Source organism: Rhineura floridana, chromosome 14, assembly GCF_030035675.1.
Source record: "Rhineura floridana isolate rRhiFlo1 chromosome 14, rRhiFlo1.hap2, whole genome shotgun sequence".
Taxonomy (NCBI): Eukaryota; Metazoa; Chordata; class Lepidosauria; order Squamata; family Rhineuridae; genus Rhineura; species Rhineura floridana.
The window spans coordinates 24790332-24805220 of NC_084493.1; the positions used below are offsets into that span (position 1 = coordinate 24790332).

At 46.2% G+C, this 14889-nt stretch overlaps 1 protein-coding gene across 2 annotated transcripts in view; it reads right to left on the bottom strand.

Annotated features, from left to right (window-relative positions):
* Positions 1 to 1601: 1601 nt before the first annotated feature.
* Positions 1602 to 14889, bottom strand: part of LOC133369890 (cytochrome P450 1A5-like) — a 34141-nt gene continuing 20853 nt past the window's right edge. The window contains exons 2-7 of one of the 2 annotated variants that reach the window (XM_061595634.1): positions 10436 to 11293; positions 9114 to 9240; positions 4658 to 4747; positions 4426 to 4549; positions 3575 to 3661; positions 1602 to 2353 (exon numbers count right to left, since the gene is read on the bottom strand). In XM_061595634.1, coding sequence (XP_061451618.1) covers positions 2047 to 2353; positions 3575 to 3661; positions 4426 to 4549; positions 4658 to 4747; positions 9114 to 9240; positions 10436 to 11269 — 1569 coding nt within the window. In that variant the 5' untranslated portion in view covers positions 11270 to 11293 and the 3' untranslated portion in view covers positions 1602 to 2046. Of the gene's footprint in view, positions 2354 to 3574; positions 3662 to 4425; positions 4550 to 4657; positions 4748 to 9113; positions 9241 to 10435; positions 11294 to 13115; positions 14211 to 14889 lie in introns of those variants that run through there. The other variant, XR_009759012.1, reaches the window with a different exon arrangement.

Sequence of the window (14889 nt, forward strand, 5' to 3'; positions counted from 1 at the left end):
AAAAAGAACATAAAACTATACATGCACAAAAGTTTATATCACTATTCTCTTCCCATTTAAAGGCTGATTCCACTTACTTTAATTGATGAAAAGGAACTGCTCAGTGCAATATTATCATCAATTTTCTTGTCCCAAAAGTTTATGAATAGCGCCCCTCTTTCTATACATTTATCTTCAAGCAGATTGCAGTTGACGTTTTTGATAAGTGAGTTTAGTTTACAGTGTGACCTTCCCCAATTTGTCCCCCAGTCATTTAATTATTGGAGGAGGATTTTTGTTTTTCCAATATTGTATGATGCAGTCTTGTGCCCATCAGTACATAAGAACCTAAGAAGAGTCCTGCTGGATCAGGCCAAAGCCTCAGCTAATCCAGCATCCTTTTCCCATAGTGGTCAACCAGATGCCTATGGAAAGCCCACAAGCAGGACTTGTGTGCAATAGCACTCTCCCCACTTGTGAGTCTCACTGATATTCGGAAGCATACTGCCTTTGACAGTGGAGGCAGAATATAGATAATGGCCAGTAAAGTTGTGCTCACTTGAACATCTGCTTTCCTTACTTCCATTTATACCATACAAAGAAGTGTGGTTTTAGGGTTTCTAGAGGGCAGGACTAGAACCAGTAAGTTTAAAATTGCAGGGAAGCAGATTTTGTCTAAACATCAGGAGAGAATACCTAATGGTAAAAGAGGTATGTGACATGGGAACAGTCTGTCTCTGGATATGATGCACTCGCTTAAGAGGCTGGATGACCATCTGTCAGGATGCTGTAGTTGCATCTTTCATGGCATGTCCTGCACTGAGTAGCGGGGTGGACTAGATGATCTCCAAGATCCCTTCCCACTCCAAAATCCTATGAATCTAAGTATTTTGTGGCAGAGAGACTCAGGCTGTAAACACACTAGTTGCCAGATATAAGCATTTCCATTAGCCACACCCAGAGGGAGAATGGGTTGATTTGCCTTTCAGTCGCAAAACCTCTTTGAAGCCAATAATTTAAAAAAAAGCACTCAAGCTGCTCCCACCGGGTTCTACAGTAAAAAGGGGCAGGGTTTGAGTAGCGCTGTGTGCCCCAGTTTTCAGAAGAGAGAGGTAGAGACGCATTGGGACCGGCAGAACAGTGAGTGTGTTTCTAAGAGTAAGACTACATACATTTAAAGCACATTTAGTCAGTTAGTATTTAAATCTGTATGGTGCTTTTCTCTCTGATGATCTGATATGGGGCAGTTTGATCAGTTGCTTGTAGGAATGCTTAAAGCTGTTCATCTCCACCTCTGCTTAACTTGTAAATAAACCCAAATATTACAAAACACCATGGTGTTGCCTGAGCAGCAAATGTCATAACTAAGGATTAGATGGCCCTTGGTTACCGTCAAGCAGTGTGGGGAACAGCATGGCCTGAGGAGAGGTTGTGGCCTGGCAAGACTCCCAAAAGCCAGATCAGAGCTTGGAAAAGTTACTTTTTTTGACCTGCAACTCCCATCAGCCCAATTCACTGGCCATGCTGGCTGGGGCTGATGGGAGTTGTAGTTCAAAAAAGTAACTTTTCCAAGCTCTGGGCCAGATCCCCAGAACTGAGGCTCCCCATCCCTGCACTATAGATGATGATGATCATAATTATTATTTATTGGATCTATTAGTTGCTTGTTAGCCAAAGGTCTCCAAGTGACTTACAACATTGTTAAAAATAAAAATATATAGACCATACAATAAAGACAAAATAATCAAACAACCACCACCACCCCCATGCAGCCCCAGAAAGCTTTGGCAGCACACAAATACAAACAACATCATCTCAGTCTATCAATGCCTGGGGAAAAAGAGAAGTCTTTAGCTGGCACCGAAAAGATGTCAATGAAGACGCCAGGTGGGCCCCACTGGGGAGAGCATTCCACAGATGGGGAGCCACAACTGGAAAAGGTTAAGGTTAAAGGGGACTGTCTACAAAGCTGTCTTCAAAATACAACTAGCACCTTTGGGCTAAAGTAACCTGTGGAACCCCCAAAAGGTGATATTTGAGTCCATAGCTGAAGGACATCTCTGCAGCTCACTCAGAGCTCTGCTTCAGGAGCCGCTCTTTGACTTGGAAGTCCTCACATCTCTTGTGCTTCATGGAGAGTCCATACTGAGGGGTCATATCCACCTCCCTCCCGCCACAGATACTGAACTCTAGTTGGTGAAGCAGGGTGGCCAAGAACAGGAAGACTTCCCACCGGGCAATCGGCTCTCCAAGGCACCTCCTCTTCCCCAGTCCAAACACCAAGACCTTCTCACTCTCGTCCCTGTTGACTTTGGTCTGGTCAGCAGAGAGGAAACGCTCTGGCATGAATGAGGAAGGATCCTTCCAAAGCTTCCTGAAAGAGAAAAAGCAGATTGGCTGTGATGGAAGCGACCTGCATTGGTTGGAGTGCTAATGTTTGGTCAACTACTTTGGGACTGCAGCACTGGAGGGCAGCACACTCAACAGTTGTGCACCAGATTTAGCTGAAGCCCAAATCCAATTGGACAGGTTTGGGGGTGGTTAAGGAACCAGGGCTTTGGCCTGAGTCAGTTCAGGTTGCTCAGAGCAATCAGGGGTTGTCAGGGAGCGGAGCATTGGGCAGGAAGGTTGCAAGGGTCTCTTTCGCCAACATGTTCTGCCCAGGAAATGCACTGGGGAAGCAGAGCTGCTGGTGAGTGGAGGATTCAATCCTGCGTATTCTCCTTCACAAGCATCTGACCCACAGGATTGAATCCTCTGCTCATCAGCTGGTGAGCAGATTCAATTCCATAGGCTGCAGGGTGCTCCGTCACAAGTGTCTGTCCAGCAGGGAAGGCACTTGCAAAGCAGCACCTAACACGATTGAACCCCTGTTCTCATCAGTTGGGGGGAGGAAAGGAGATGCAGTGTGTCTTTCTTCCCCCACCTCCTTCTGCCCATCTGTTTAATTAGGGTTATAAAACCCCTAATTAAACATTAGCCCCATCTCCAAATTGATTTGGGCCCAGGTTGGGTTGGCCCAATCTGGGGGCCTGGATGGGGGGGTGTCTGTGCCCAGCCCTAGCACACTCTGGCCTCTTCCATTGACTGGGCGACCAAGAATCGCCAGGAAGCTGCTCCCCCTGCCCCCCAGGAAGAACATCATGGCAAGAGGGAGGCCAGCCTGGCCCCATCCATCAGCCCAAGAGGGAGCAGTAGCAGAGAGATTGATTCAGTTCTCCCTGCAAGAAAGAACACATGAGAATGTTGTAACTAAGAACTAGCATCTGAGTTTACTTTTTTCCTCCTCCTGCCCAATCCCTTTTCCTTTTGTGTCATGTCTTTTAGACTGTGAGTCTGCAGGCAGGGAATGGCTTATTAATAATCATGTTAAGCTGCTCTGGCAGCCTTTTTTTAGCTGATGAGTGGGGTAAAAAATACTTAAAGCAAATAAATAAATCTGCCCAGATCCTTCCTTCCCAAAGCCCACAACCTTCCCCATTGCTTCTCAAGCAGTCTGTAACAGTGGTTCTAGTGATTTCACACTTAGAGAGAGAGAGAGAGAGAGAGAGAGAGAGAGAGAGAGAGAGAGAGAGAGAGTGGGAGAGAAACTTACTCATCGTGATTGACTTGCCACTGGTTGATAAAGACACAGATATCCTTAGGGATGTAGAAGCCGTTCAAGACGGTGTGCTTGGTTGTGCTAGCCGGGGGAAAGACCAAAAGAAATTCAAATATTTAAACAGTAAAACCTGCTGCAAAGTTATAACGACAAACGAGAGACTCAGATCCTTAGCACTCTCTTAAGAAGAAGTGGGGAACCTGCACCCTCTAGACACCAACTTTCTTCCCATCAGCCCCAGCTAGCATGGCCAACAGTCAGAGACAATGGGATAGTCCAGCAACATCTGGATGGCTCCTTGGATGCCCATTCCTGCTTCAGAGCTGTCTGTCTTATTATCTTGTTCCAGAAACAACTGAAGACATTTTTGTATCATGTTTTTCCAGCTGGATGAAAAGGTCTCTGCCTTACGTCCTCATTTTGGATCCAGCAAGCTCTTCTTTTATTCTTATGTAAGCCTATATTCAGGTGGTTTTTGTCCTGTTTTTAGAACTATTTTAGCCTTTGTTGTGGGAGACCAGGGTTCGAATCCCCACACAGCCATGAAGCTCACTGGGTGACCTTGGGCCAGTCACTACCTCCCAGCCTCAGAGGAAGGCAATGGTAAACCCCCTCTGAATACCACTTACCATGAAAACCCTATTCATAGGGTCGCCATAAATTGAAATCAGCTTGAAGGCAGTCTGTTTCCATTTTTCCCATGGCATTTCTGTAAATTGCCTTGTATGCAACAGGCAATTCATAAATTAATTCATCCTCCTCTCCAGTGCCAACAATCTTGTGATTCTTGCACAATGTTTGCTTGAAATTACCGCTGAGGGGGCACCACTGCCAGCAGGACTTACCAGTGAGGAATTGTAAAAGGCAGGAAAGAGGAATGTCTGAACACCTCCAAGATAAAAGCTTCTATATAAGGCAACATGGACCGATCTGACAGTCTGGGCTTCCTCTCTCTGCCAATGGTTTGGTCTGCAGGGCAAAGAGAAGGGAAGAGATGGACGGAACCCAGCCTTCTAGAAAGGACTTTAAAAAGTTTTTAAACTTTTTAAAAATCCTCATGGGAGGACCTGGGCTTACCTAGCTCTTCCTGGATCTTCTTCTGAATGTCTGGGTAGACCACTAGATACATGAGGCACCAAGATAGGGCAGTTGTCAAGGTATCAAAACCTGAATGGACACAATGGAGAAAGCCACAGATCAGTGAAACAAAATGTCAGGGTTTTTTTCCCAATTTTGAAAACGGTGGTAGCTCAGTGGTCAAGCATCTGCCTTGCACGCAGAAGGTCCCAAGTTCATTTCTCTGGCTTCCTCAGGTAGGGCTGAGAGACAGCCCTGTCTGAAACCCTGGAAAGCTGCTGTCAGACAAGCGTAGCCACTACTGAACAAGACGGGCCAATGGTCTGACTGAGTATACGGCAGTTTCCTCTGCAGTGGAGGCTTGTCCATTAGGGTGCATGGGGGCACTGTCCCACCAGCTTCAGTCAGCCATGAGCCAGCCCCTATCTGCCTGCCTTGTGACTTACAACCAATCAGGTGGTGACTCTGCCTGTCATTGGCTCTGGCTCCACCTACTGCTGGTCTCCCTGCCTTCCGTCCTACCAGTCCCAATGGGCACCATCCACCACTGTTCCTATGTTCCTCAATGCCCCCTATGTATGGATCTCTCCTTTAGGCTGAGCATCTAGAGTATTAAAAGTGGGTGAGAAATAAAAATAGCAGAGTTTTCGGTAATCTGCTGCTCTCAGAGCCGAGCTGTCAAACTGGAATCAGGAGTCATTCAGGGGTCAGTGGCTGGAAAGCCATGTCAAGAATTGGAACTAGGAAAGCCAAGGAAGGTAAGCCTTGCCCTGACAAAAAAATCCAGCTTAACCGTGGAATTTCTATACCCCTTCTTATTGAGGAGAGTCTAGTGACCAGCCTGGGCGGGTAGACCCACAGCATTCCTTGGGATTCCTTTACTGACCAGGGAGATGTTCCAAGCTGTGTCCTCCTTGATGGCTTATTATGTGAGACAAGTGTGCATAACATCCTGGATTCCTTATGCTAATGCATGCATGCACAGACTTAACGTCTCAGACTCCTGGATCTGTCTGCAGCTCTTCCACATAGCAAACCATGGAACTGCAGGTAGCAGCTTCCCAGTGAAGTACCTTCAGGCCCTGGATTGGTACTGAATCCTTCTGGAGAGGAAGGAGTATAAGACAGATTGCATCTTATTTGTTCAACAAAATCTTCCTGAACTCTGGCTTGCTCCTGTATTCTTGGTTACTCACCTTAGTCCTGACCTGGCTTGCTCCGAGGTCCTGCTTTTTTATTAGTCTCTGGCTGTGATCTACTCTTCAGTCCTGACCAGTCCTGTTGCTTCTGGCTCACCTCAGACTGCCAGCCCTGACACTAGGAAAACTACACTCTGGGTAAATAAATAAATAAAATAAATGAAGTAACAAGTGCTTATCTTGCATGGTGTATCATCTTTCTGTTGGTGATGGTGAGGGGTCATGGAGGGTCTGCAGGGCACTGAATCCACACCCTGATCAATGAAAATTGTGCTCGGTCCCAGTCTGTCTTTGGACATTATTCCAGACATTGCTCACATACATTTAAACTAATCTTCATAATCATAAGGACTAGTAGCTTACTTTTTTAAAAAAAATCTAAACGCTAAGATTTTTAGAATTCTCACCAATATGTTTGTGTGGTGCAAGATAGCCAGTGCATGTAGCATTTATTGTGTTGAACTATGACTGGGGAGACCAGAGCCGGTGCTATCATTAGGCCAACTAGGCAGCCGCCTAGGGCGCAGACCTCAGAGGGGCGCAGTACTGATCAGTTTTATACAGATTAGTTTTTTTAACCCTTGGGAAAAATGCATCTAAAATAAATGTAGCAGTTTCAAGTTTTGTGCTTTTCATTTTTTCTACATCTGTTTTTGAAAATTGAAGTTAGCAATTTGGGGGGGGGGTTGCAAGTAGTTAGCCTTGCCTAGGGTGCAAAATAGCCTGGCACCGGCACTGGGGAGACCCAGGTTCAAACAAGGGCAGTGCATTGCATTCAGCTGAGTCCCAAACAAGATTGGGCCTATTTGGAGGGACTCGAGTGTCGGACGAGTTGGGTTCAGATAGCCACGGAGTGCTAAAGGTCGGGTTGGATGACCCAGAGTAACCTGTGGCTGTCAGTGGGTGGGGCATCAAGGAAGAAGGAGAGCCAGGCAGGGTTGGGGGAAAAAGCCAAGACCTACCTCAGCTCCAGGAGAAGGCAAGCCTGCTTGATGCCTCCTGCACTTCTATCTATCCCTCCATTGAGGGGGTGATTCTGCAGGGTGCAAGTGATGCTCCGTAAGTGGCTTTCCTAAAGGAAAGTCACTTGCTGAGCATCACCCACCCAGAATCCCCACCACCATCACATCAGCTGTTTGATTCTGCTGTGTGCAGTTTATGCTCCAAAACAGCTTTTCTGTGTGCAAGCCAATTGCAGAGCATCACCAACAGCTGTTCAGCGAAGGGGTCAATTCTGCATTGATCCTGGGGGGAGGCATCACAGCACCCTGCAGAATTAATGTTTTAGTTGAGAAGAGGGGAAGGAGATGCAAGGTTTCCTTCCCCCACCTCTCTCCAGGCTATATATTTAGTTAGGGTTTAAAAACCCTATTCAGCATTAGCCCCACCCCTGAACTTATTGGGACCGGATCTGTGGTGGTGGGTGGTCTCCAGGTCAACTCAAGGCAGGTCAGCCTGATGCCCCCCAGATCAGAGGCAGGGGGCAGATGGAAGGGGCTGTGCACAGCCCTAGTTCAAACACCTGCTAGCCCACAAAGCTTACTGGGTGACCTGTGGTCAATTACCATCTCTCACCCTAACCTACCTCCAAGGGTTGTTGTGATGATAAAAGGGGTGTTCCATGCATACTACCCTGAGCTCCTTGGAGGCAGAGGGGAATAAAAACCAAATATAATCATTGCAGAATTGCAGCATCCAAATCTCCTTCGCAGCAGTCCCACTAAGCACTAGCAGTGAGGATCCAGAAAAGATGTTGTAGACCATTTTGTCTTTCTTTTTCTTCTTTTCTTTTTGCCATGATACCAATATTGTGTTGTAGTCCAGACCACAGAAAGTTAGAATTGCCTCTAAGGAGACATGAACTGAAATCCTACCTTTAGACTCATTGCTAATCCCATCTGAAAATGGGAAGAGGCAAGACATTGTGGTGAAGGTAAACAGATCCACCGCGCATGTAAAAGCTGGTTACAGAATGTTCCATGATGCCTTCATGAAACACACCCATAAACCTTCTTGAGCAGTCATCATATACCTTATGATTTACAAGCAGGTTTCACTTTAATTCCTACAAGGAAAGGCCCAAAATGGCTATATAAAAATAATAACAATAGATCAGTACTATGCTTCTTAGTCCAGTTAAGGTATTCCTTCTTAGCGAGGAGCTATTGGCTTCCTTGGGATTTGATTGAAAAATGTAGACTTATGGCTACCCTGTGAATAGGGTTTTCATGGTAAGCAGTATTCAGAGGGGGTTTACCGTTGCCTCCCTCTGAGGCTAGTCCTCTCCAGCTGGCTAGGGCCTGCTCAGCTTGCCACAGCTGCACAAGGCAGCCCCTTCCTTGTCCGCAACTGCCAGCTGGGGGGCAACTGGGCTCCTTGGGACTATGCAGCTTGCCCACGGCTGCACAGGTGGCAGGGCACGTAACCCCTGAGCCACTCACTGTGGGGGTGATCTTTAGCTGGCCCTTGACACCCAGGAGACACGAGCTGGGATTTGAACTCACAGACTCTGGACTCCCAGCCAGGATCTCCTCCCCAATGATTTGTTTAGGGGGCTCCAAACTCACAATCTGAGACCTCTTCCTTTAGGGCTTCATATAGATGACAATCTTTGGGCTATTTACTTTCAGGGCCAGTCTCCAGTCCCAAACCCAACCTGATGTAACTCAGTGATAGAGCACCTGCTTTGGATTCAAAAATTCCAGGTTTGATCCATGGCATCTCCCATAAAAAACAGGTGTGGCTTAACCTGTGGGTCTCCAGCTATTGCTAAACTACAATTCCCATCTTCCCTAGCCACTGACCATGATGGAGGGGGCTGATGAGAGCTGTAGTTTGGCAACATCTGGAGGGCCACAAATGTTGCTGAACTACATTAATAGAAATGTGATAATTAAAATAAAGTAATTAAAGGATCTGGTGGTGTAGAAGGCCTTTGCCTGAGACCCTCGACTCTAAAGGCCCAGAGAGCTGTGACCAGTCAGAGTAAGCAATAATGGGCTAGATCAGCCTCCACCAACATGATACCCTCCAGATGTTGTTGGACTCCAGCTCCCATCAGCCCCAGCCAGCATGGCCAATAGTCAGGGATGATGGGATTTGTAGTCCAAAATATCCAGAGGGCACCAGGTTGAGGAAGACTGGGCTAGAGTGACCAAAGGTCTGACCTGGCCACGGTAGCTTCATAAGCGAGGACTAGAGTTAGAGACTGATAGCTCTGAGTCCCTTTCAAGAAGGCTGAAAAGAGTAGTGCTTACTAGCTCCAACAAGATCATTCACAAGATTAACAATCTTCTCTTCTGGGAGCTGAATGCCATTGTCTGCTACAAATTTCTTCTCCTGGCTCTGGACAATCAAAGAATCTGTAATGTCCCGGATGTTGTCCTGGAAGAAGAAGACGGTTGTCATTTCCAGATCCTATTCGAATCAATGGACTTCCAAAATAACAGACTGAAGGTATAGCCTGAAATTGATTTTATTTTCCTTTTAGTTTTACCTCTTCAGTCCTCTTTGAATATTACTCCTCTAGATTTCATAACTGCGTTTTATGTATTTTTTAAATCTATTTTAATTTTTTGGTGTTTTTATTGTGTATGATTTTATTGTGAGCCATCCCGAGTGCCCTATTTTGGGGTAGAAGGTCAGGATAGAAATCTTTTAAATAATAAATAAAATAAATAACGGGGAAATCAAAGGTAACACTGTTGTGAAGGCCGTCATTCAGTCTATGCTTCCTGGGGCTGATGGGAGTTGGAGTCCAACAGCCGTCTGGAGGGCCACAGACTCCCCACCCCTGCTGTAGGGAGAGGAGCTGAGCTGAGAACTAGTGTATGGAGAGTGGGGGAGGGAGACTGGGGGCTTTATCCACACCGGAGCCTAACTTCGTACTAAAGAAGCTGCTTTTACCATTGCAATAGCTTTTCAAGATCCACACTTCTTGCCCAGTGGTAGCTTCCAATCCGCTGTTTTCCTTTCACACAAGTAGGCATTCCTCTGGAAAGTTTTAGTATTGATGTTTCCTTGTGGCCCCGGCCCCAATTTTACATGTTTACTCCCTCCAGAGTACAGATATTGCTAATGGAGAAGAGGAGGGTTTTTTTTAGTCAGTTTCATTGTTTCTTGTCAGTTGCATGCCTCTCCCAGCTGAAGCCCAGAGAGTGTTGGGGTGCAATTGACACTTAACCATATGAAACTGATTAGAGGGGGAAGGGAGTGAAAGGCAAAGTAGGCAGTGGCTGCCACAGCTTTTGCAAGCAGCAGAGAAAGAGGGAGCTGGCAATGGGGCAGGATGAGCCCAGAGTTGAGGCTGAGAGTAAAGAGGCTTGGCCTTGAACAGTGACCTTCTAGTTCTGCTTTGCTGGACTACAACTCCCATCATCCCTCACTATTGACCATGTTTATTGGGGCTGATGGGAGCTGGAGTGCAATAGCAACATCGAGATGGCCGCAGGTTCCCCATCCCTGTCCTACATCAAGAGCAGGGAGGCAGGGAGAAAAGCAAGGGGAGATGTTAAGCCGCAGAATAAGGCACTTCACCCCAGTGGCCTCCCAGGGCCAGACTGTCCTCATTCCCCCTTACCTTACTGAAGCTCTTGTAGTGTTCATTCACACACTTTTGTAGGAAAACGAAGAACTGCTGGTTGATGTCCTTAAACTTTTTCATGGTGGGGCTTGGGAGATACTGGAGCAAGGGGATGAAATCAGCAGGGCTTCCAGCAGCCGCAACACCCTCAATATCATCAAACATGTTCACTATGCTGAGCAGCTCTTGGTTGTCATGGTCGTAACGCTTGCCGAAACTAATGGCACAAATGACATTGGCTACGGAGACCACCATGTACCGGTAAGGGTCAAACCTGTTCTTCTCCTTTGTCACCTGCAGCAACTTTTTCACCAGGTAATCGGCTTCTTTGGAGATGTGCTCCTCCAGGAGACAGGTGGAGGAGGAACTGAGGCTGGGAGAGGTTGAGAAATTCTTCAGGGCATTCTGAGCGAGTTTCTTGCGGGCTCGCCACATGCCCTCCGAATCCTGCCCGAAGGCTAAGCTTTGCCCATCGGTAATGTGACGGAAGCTATAGAGGTCAGGACGCCCCATGAAGTCCTCCCCTTGCTTCACCAAGGCTTGCTTGATGGTCTCCAGCCCACTCAGTACCAGCACCGGTCTTGCTCCAATGTGTATCTTCATCACGTCCCCATATTTCTGGCTCATCCGGGTCAGACTCAAATGGGGTTTCTTCCCAAGCTCCAGGATGTTCCCGATCAAGGGGTATGCCATTGGGCCTGGGAGCCTCTTCAGACCTTGTGGTATTTGCTGCTGGAAGGATCTGATGATGGTGAAGACCAAGCAGAAGACGGCAAGAGCAATAAGGACTTCAGTGACAGAGATGATGCTCTCGTTTCCCACAAGCATCATGACAATGTTTAAAAAAGCCCTGCCCTAATAGATTTTGGGAAGACAAGCACAGAACATAGATTATGAGGATAGGGTTTTTTTTGTTTTTTGTTAAATTGTTTCATTTGCCACCCTAGGTTCTTTCAGAAGGAAGGGTAGGATATTATTATTATAATCATCATCATCATCCATCCTAACATTATGCTTAGATCAGCCAATCAAAGTTCTGTTCGTCAATTCACTGTGCAACATTTACTTCACAATCCTATGCAATTCTTTACCCACTGGCAAGTCCCACTGTGCTCAAAGGGATTTTTTCCCAGGGTAGTGTGTCTATAGGGCTGCCTCCATAAAGATTAAGCTGAAGCAAGTTTACTCAGAAGTATGTTCCATTGTGTTCAATGAGCTTGCTCTCAGAAAAGCGTGTGTAGAAGCACAGTCTTAGTTCACTAATTGGTTAAATTTGCATACATGCAAAAAAAAATCCACCAGTTCTTCCCTGCCCTATGTTTCACAGTGCTGTTCTTTCCTCAGCTGGTTGCTATTTGGAGTGCTGCCTACAATGTGGTTTCGAGGGTGCCTCAGACACTATCAAGTAGTGCACTTGACATCACTAATGAGGCTTGCAAACAAAGAATTGGCTGGTTAGTTGTAATGGATATGCAGAATTCAACCCCTTCCTACTGCTTTAAGGTCATCATTGACTGTTTACACTAGCCTTCTCCACCATGTTGCCCTCCAGTTTTTTGGAATACAATTCCCATTGTCCCTGACCATTGGCCATGCTGGATGGGCCTGGCTGCTTTAGATTCTACAGAAATATCTCTCCCTCTCCCTCTCTGCACAGTACTGGCATGTGACCCTGACATATTATCCCTGAGAGAAGTCAGCTCAGCTCTCATAGCAGGGTTTTGGGGTAGGTTCCCTGTCCCTGCTTTAGAGAGGACATTCAAAAGGTCCCAACTTCAATTCTTGGCATCTTCAGATAGAGACTGGGAAGTGAACCCCATGTCTGAAATCTGGAGAGCTGCTGCCAGCCAGTGTAGACAATACCGACCTAGATGCATCATGGTTTGCCTCCGTATAAGGCACCTTCCTATGTTTCTCTGCAGAGCTGCTAAGTCACAATGCTGCCATAGCAGGAAAAGCCACAAGCAGTAGAATTCACCTATCACAATACAGACCAGAGGTGGGGAACTTGTGACTCTCTGGATGTTGCTGGAAAACGATTCCCACCATTCCTGACCATGCTGGCTGGGGCTGATGGGAGGTGAAGTAGTCCAACAATATCTGGAGGGCCACAGCTTCCCCACTCCTGATCTACTGGGAGGAAGGGCAGGATATAAATCAAATAATAAATAAATAAGTAAATAATAGACTCAAAACATATCAAACATCCCACCTAAGTAGGGATGGGAGAGAAATTTGATCAGTTGGCATTTTGCGCCAAATTTCTCACATTTGCACTATTCAAAACAATATGAGAACCGAAATGCAGCCATCCTTCAAAATTCACACTTATCCAATTTTTGCGATGCGCTCCTCCAACCAACCAGCCAATATTTACAAAAGTGCATAGATTAGGGGAACGTGTGACTCAAAATGAATATATTAATGAAAATAACATGCAAAGATGCATTATATTTGGAGAAATTGTTATGTGTGGCTGTTTAGTATCTGCTACCCACTAGACCCTCAATACCTACAGTCCAGAGAGAAGTGCAATCTTTTGCTGGAAGGCAGCAGGTGCTGTTCTGAATGACCTAAAGGATGTGTGCAACCAAGAACCCAGGTGCAGATAAAAAATGTCAAAAGAAAAGTTTCATTTATTGAATATATATGATAATAAAAGCATGTAAATCACAATGCAGTTCATTTTCTAATTTACGCAAGGCAGGTTGCTTGCACCCCAATTTCCAAGCAATGAGAGGGGTTGCAACACCAACCCAGGGTTTGCTTTCCTTGGCAAACAGGTGATAAAACACTAAAAACATCTATAAAACATCTTAAAAACAAAACATTTTAAATAACATCTTAAAAACATCTTTAATTTTTTTTTAAAAAAATCTTTAAGAACAATGACACCACAGATGCAGACTGGGATATGGTCTCCGCTTAAAAGTCTTGTTGAAAGAGGAAGGTCTTCAGTAGGCACTGAAAAGGCAACAGAGACAGTGCTTGTCTAATGTTTAAGGCAGCCTTTCCCAACCAGTGTGCCTCCAGATGTTGTTGGACCCCAACTCCCATCTTTCCTGACCATTGGCAATGCTAGCTGAGGCTGATGGGAGTTGTGGTCCAACAACATCTGGAGGCACACTGGTTGGGAAAGGCTGGTTTAAGGGGAGGGGAAAGTGTCTTCTCAATGGCTGACTCACCACCTTTCATTCCAATTAGCTTCAATCATGGAAAGAAAAGGAAGCATGTAAGAAGACTCTTCTCAGTGGCTAACACTCTCCCCTTTCATGCTGATTAGCTCATAGGATGATGGAGACATTGGGACCCTGCTCCCCCAAAAGTAGGCAGTCTAAGACACACACATCTGAGGCCCCAGACAACTACACCACTTGCCCCCTGGCTTGGTGTTTCCCATTCCTGCTTACAGAAAACAAGAGGGCAGATCTTTGCTGCAAGAACCTTAAGAGTCTAAAAACCAGCACATGGGAAACAAGAGGAAAAGGGAGAGAAATGGATGCAGGGTTTAAAAGGAAAAGCATATGCAATTGTTTTAGCTGCACCACTTACAGGCGCTTAGTAGTAACAGGACAGCATGCAAATAGGAGTCATGAGCCAAAAGCTTCACGAAAAATATGAGTTTTGAGGAGCAGTCTGGAGGAAGTTTTAAGAGAAGTGGCCTCACCTGGGTTCTGTTGGGAGGCAGTTCCAGGCCTAGCGGCCAGCCAGTGGAGAAAGGGAAGAGTCTTTGGAGGAGCAGGAGACCTTTGAATGGCAGAGAGTGCTGGAGCTGGAGGAGTGAAGTTCACAGGCAGGGATGTAACAGCAGAAAGATAAGAAAGGGGCAAAGCCGTAGAAGGTGCTGAAAGGCTGCATACACACCATCCATTTAAAAGCACATTTAAAAAAGTTGATTTAACTGTTTTTAGAGCCAGTGTGATGTAGTGGTTAAGGTGTTGGACTACGACCTGGGAGACCAGGGTTCGAATCCCCGCATAGCCATGAAGCTCACTGGGTGACTTTGGGCTAGTCACTGCCTCTCAGCCTCATGAAAACCCTATCATAGGGTTGCTATAAGTTGGAATCGACTTGAAGGCAGTACATTTACATTTTATAACACTGGATTTAAATTGATGGTACCCACCCTGGGATCTGCTGGTAAAGGGTGGGCAATACATCTCATCATCATCACATGGCTTCCCCCAAAAGAATCCTGGGAACTGTGATTTGTCACAGGTGCTGCAAACTATAGCTCTGTGAGGGGTAAACTACAGCTCCCAGGAATCTTTGGCGGAAGCCACGTGCTTTAAATGTATGGTGTGTAGCAAGTGGTTCCCAGCCTGGGGGTCGGAACCCCCAGGAAGGTCACAAAGTCATCCCGGGGGGGTGTCACAAAGTACCAAGAGAATTATTATTAATTTTAAAAATTAATTAATTACTGGCCTGTGCACCGCCAACTTGCAAGCCTG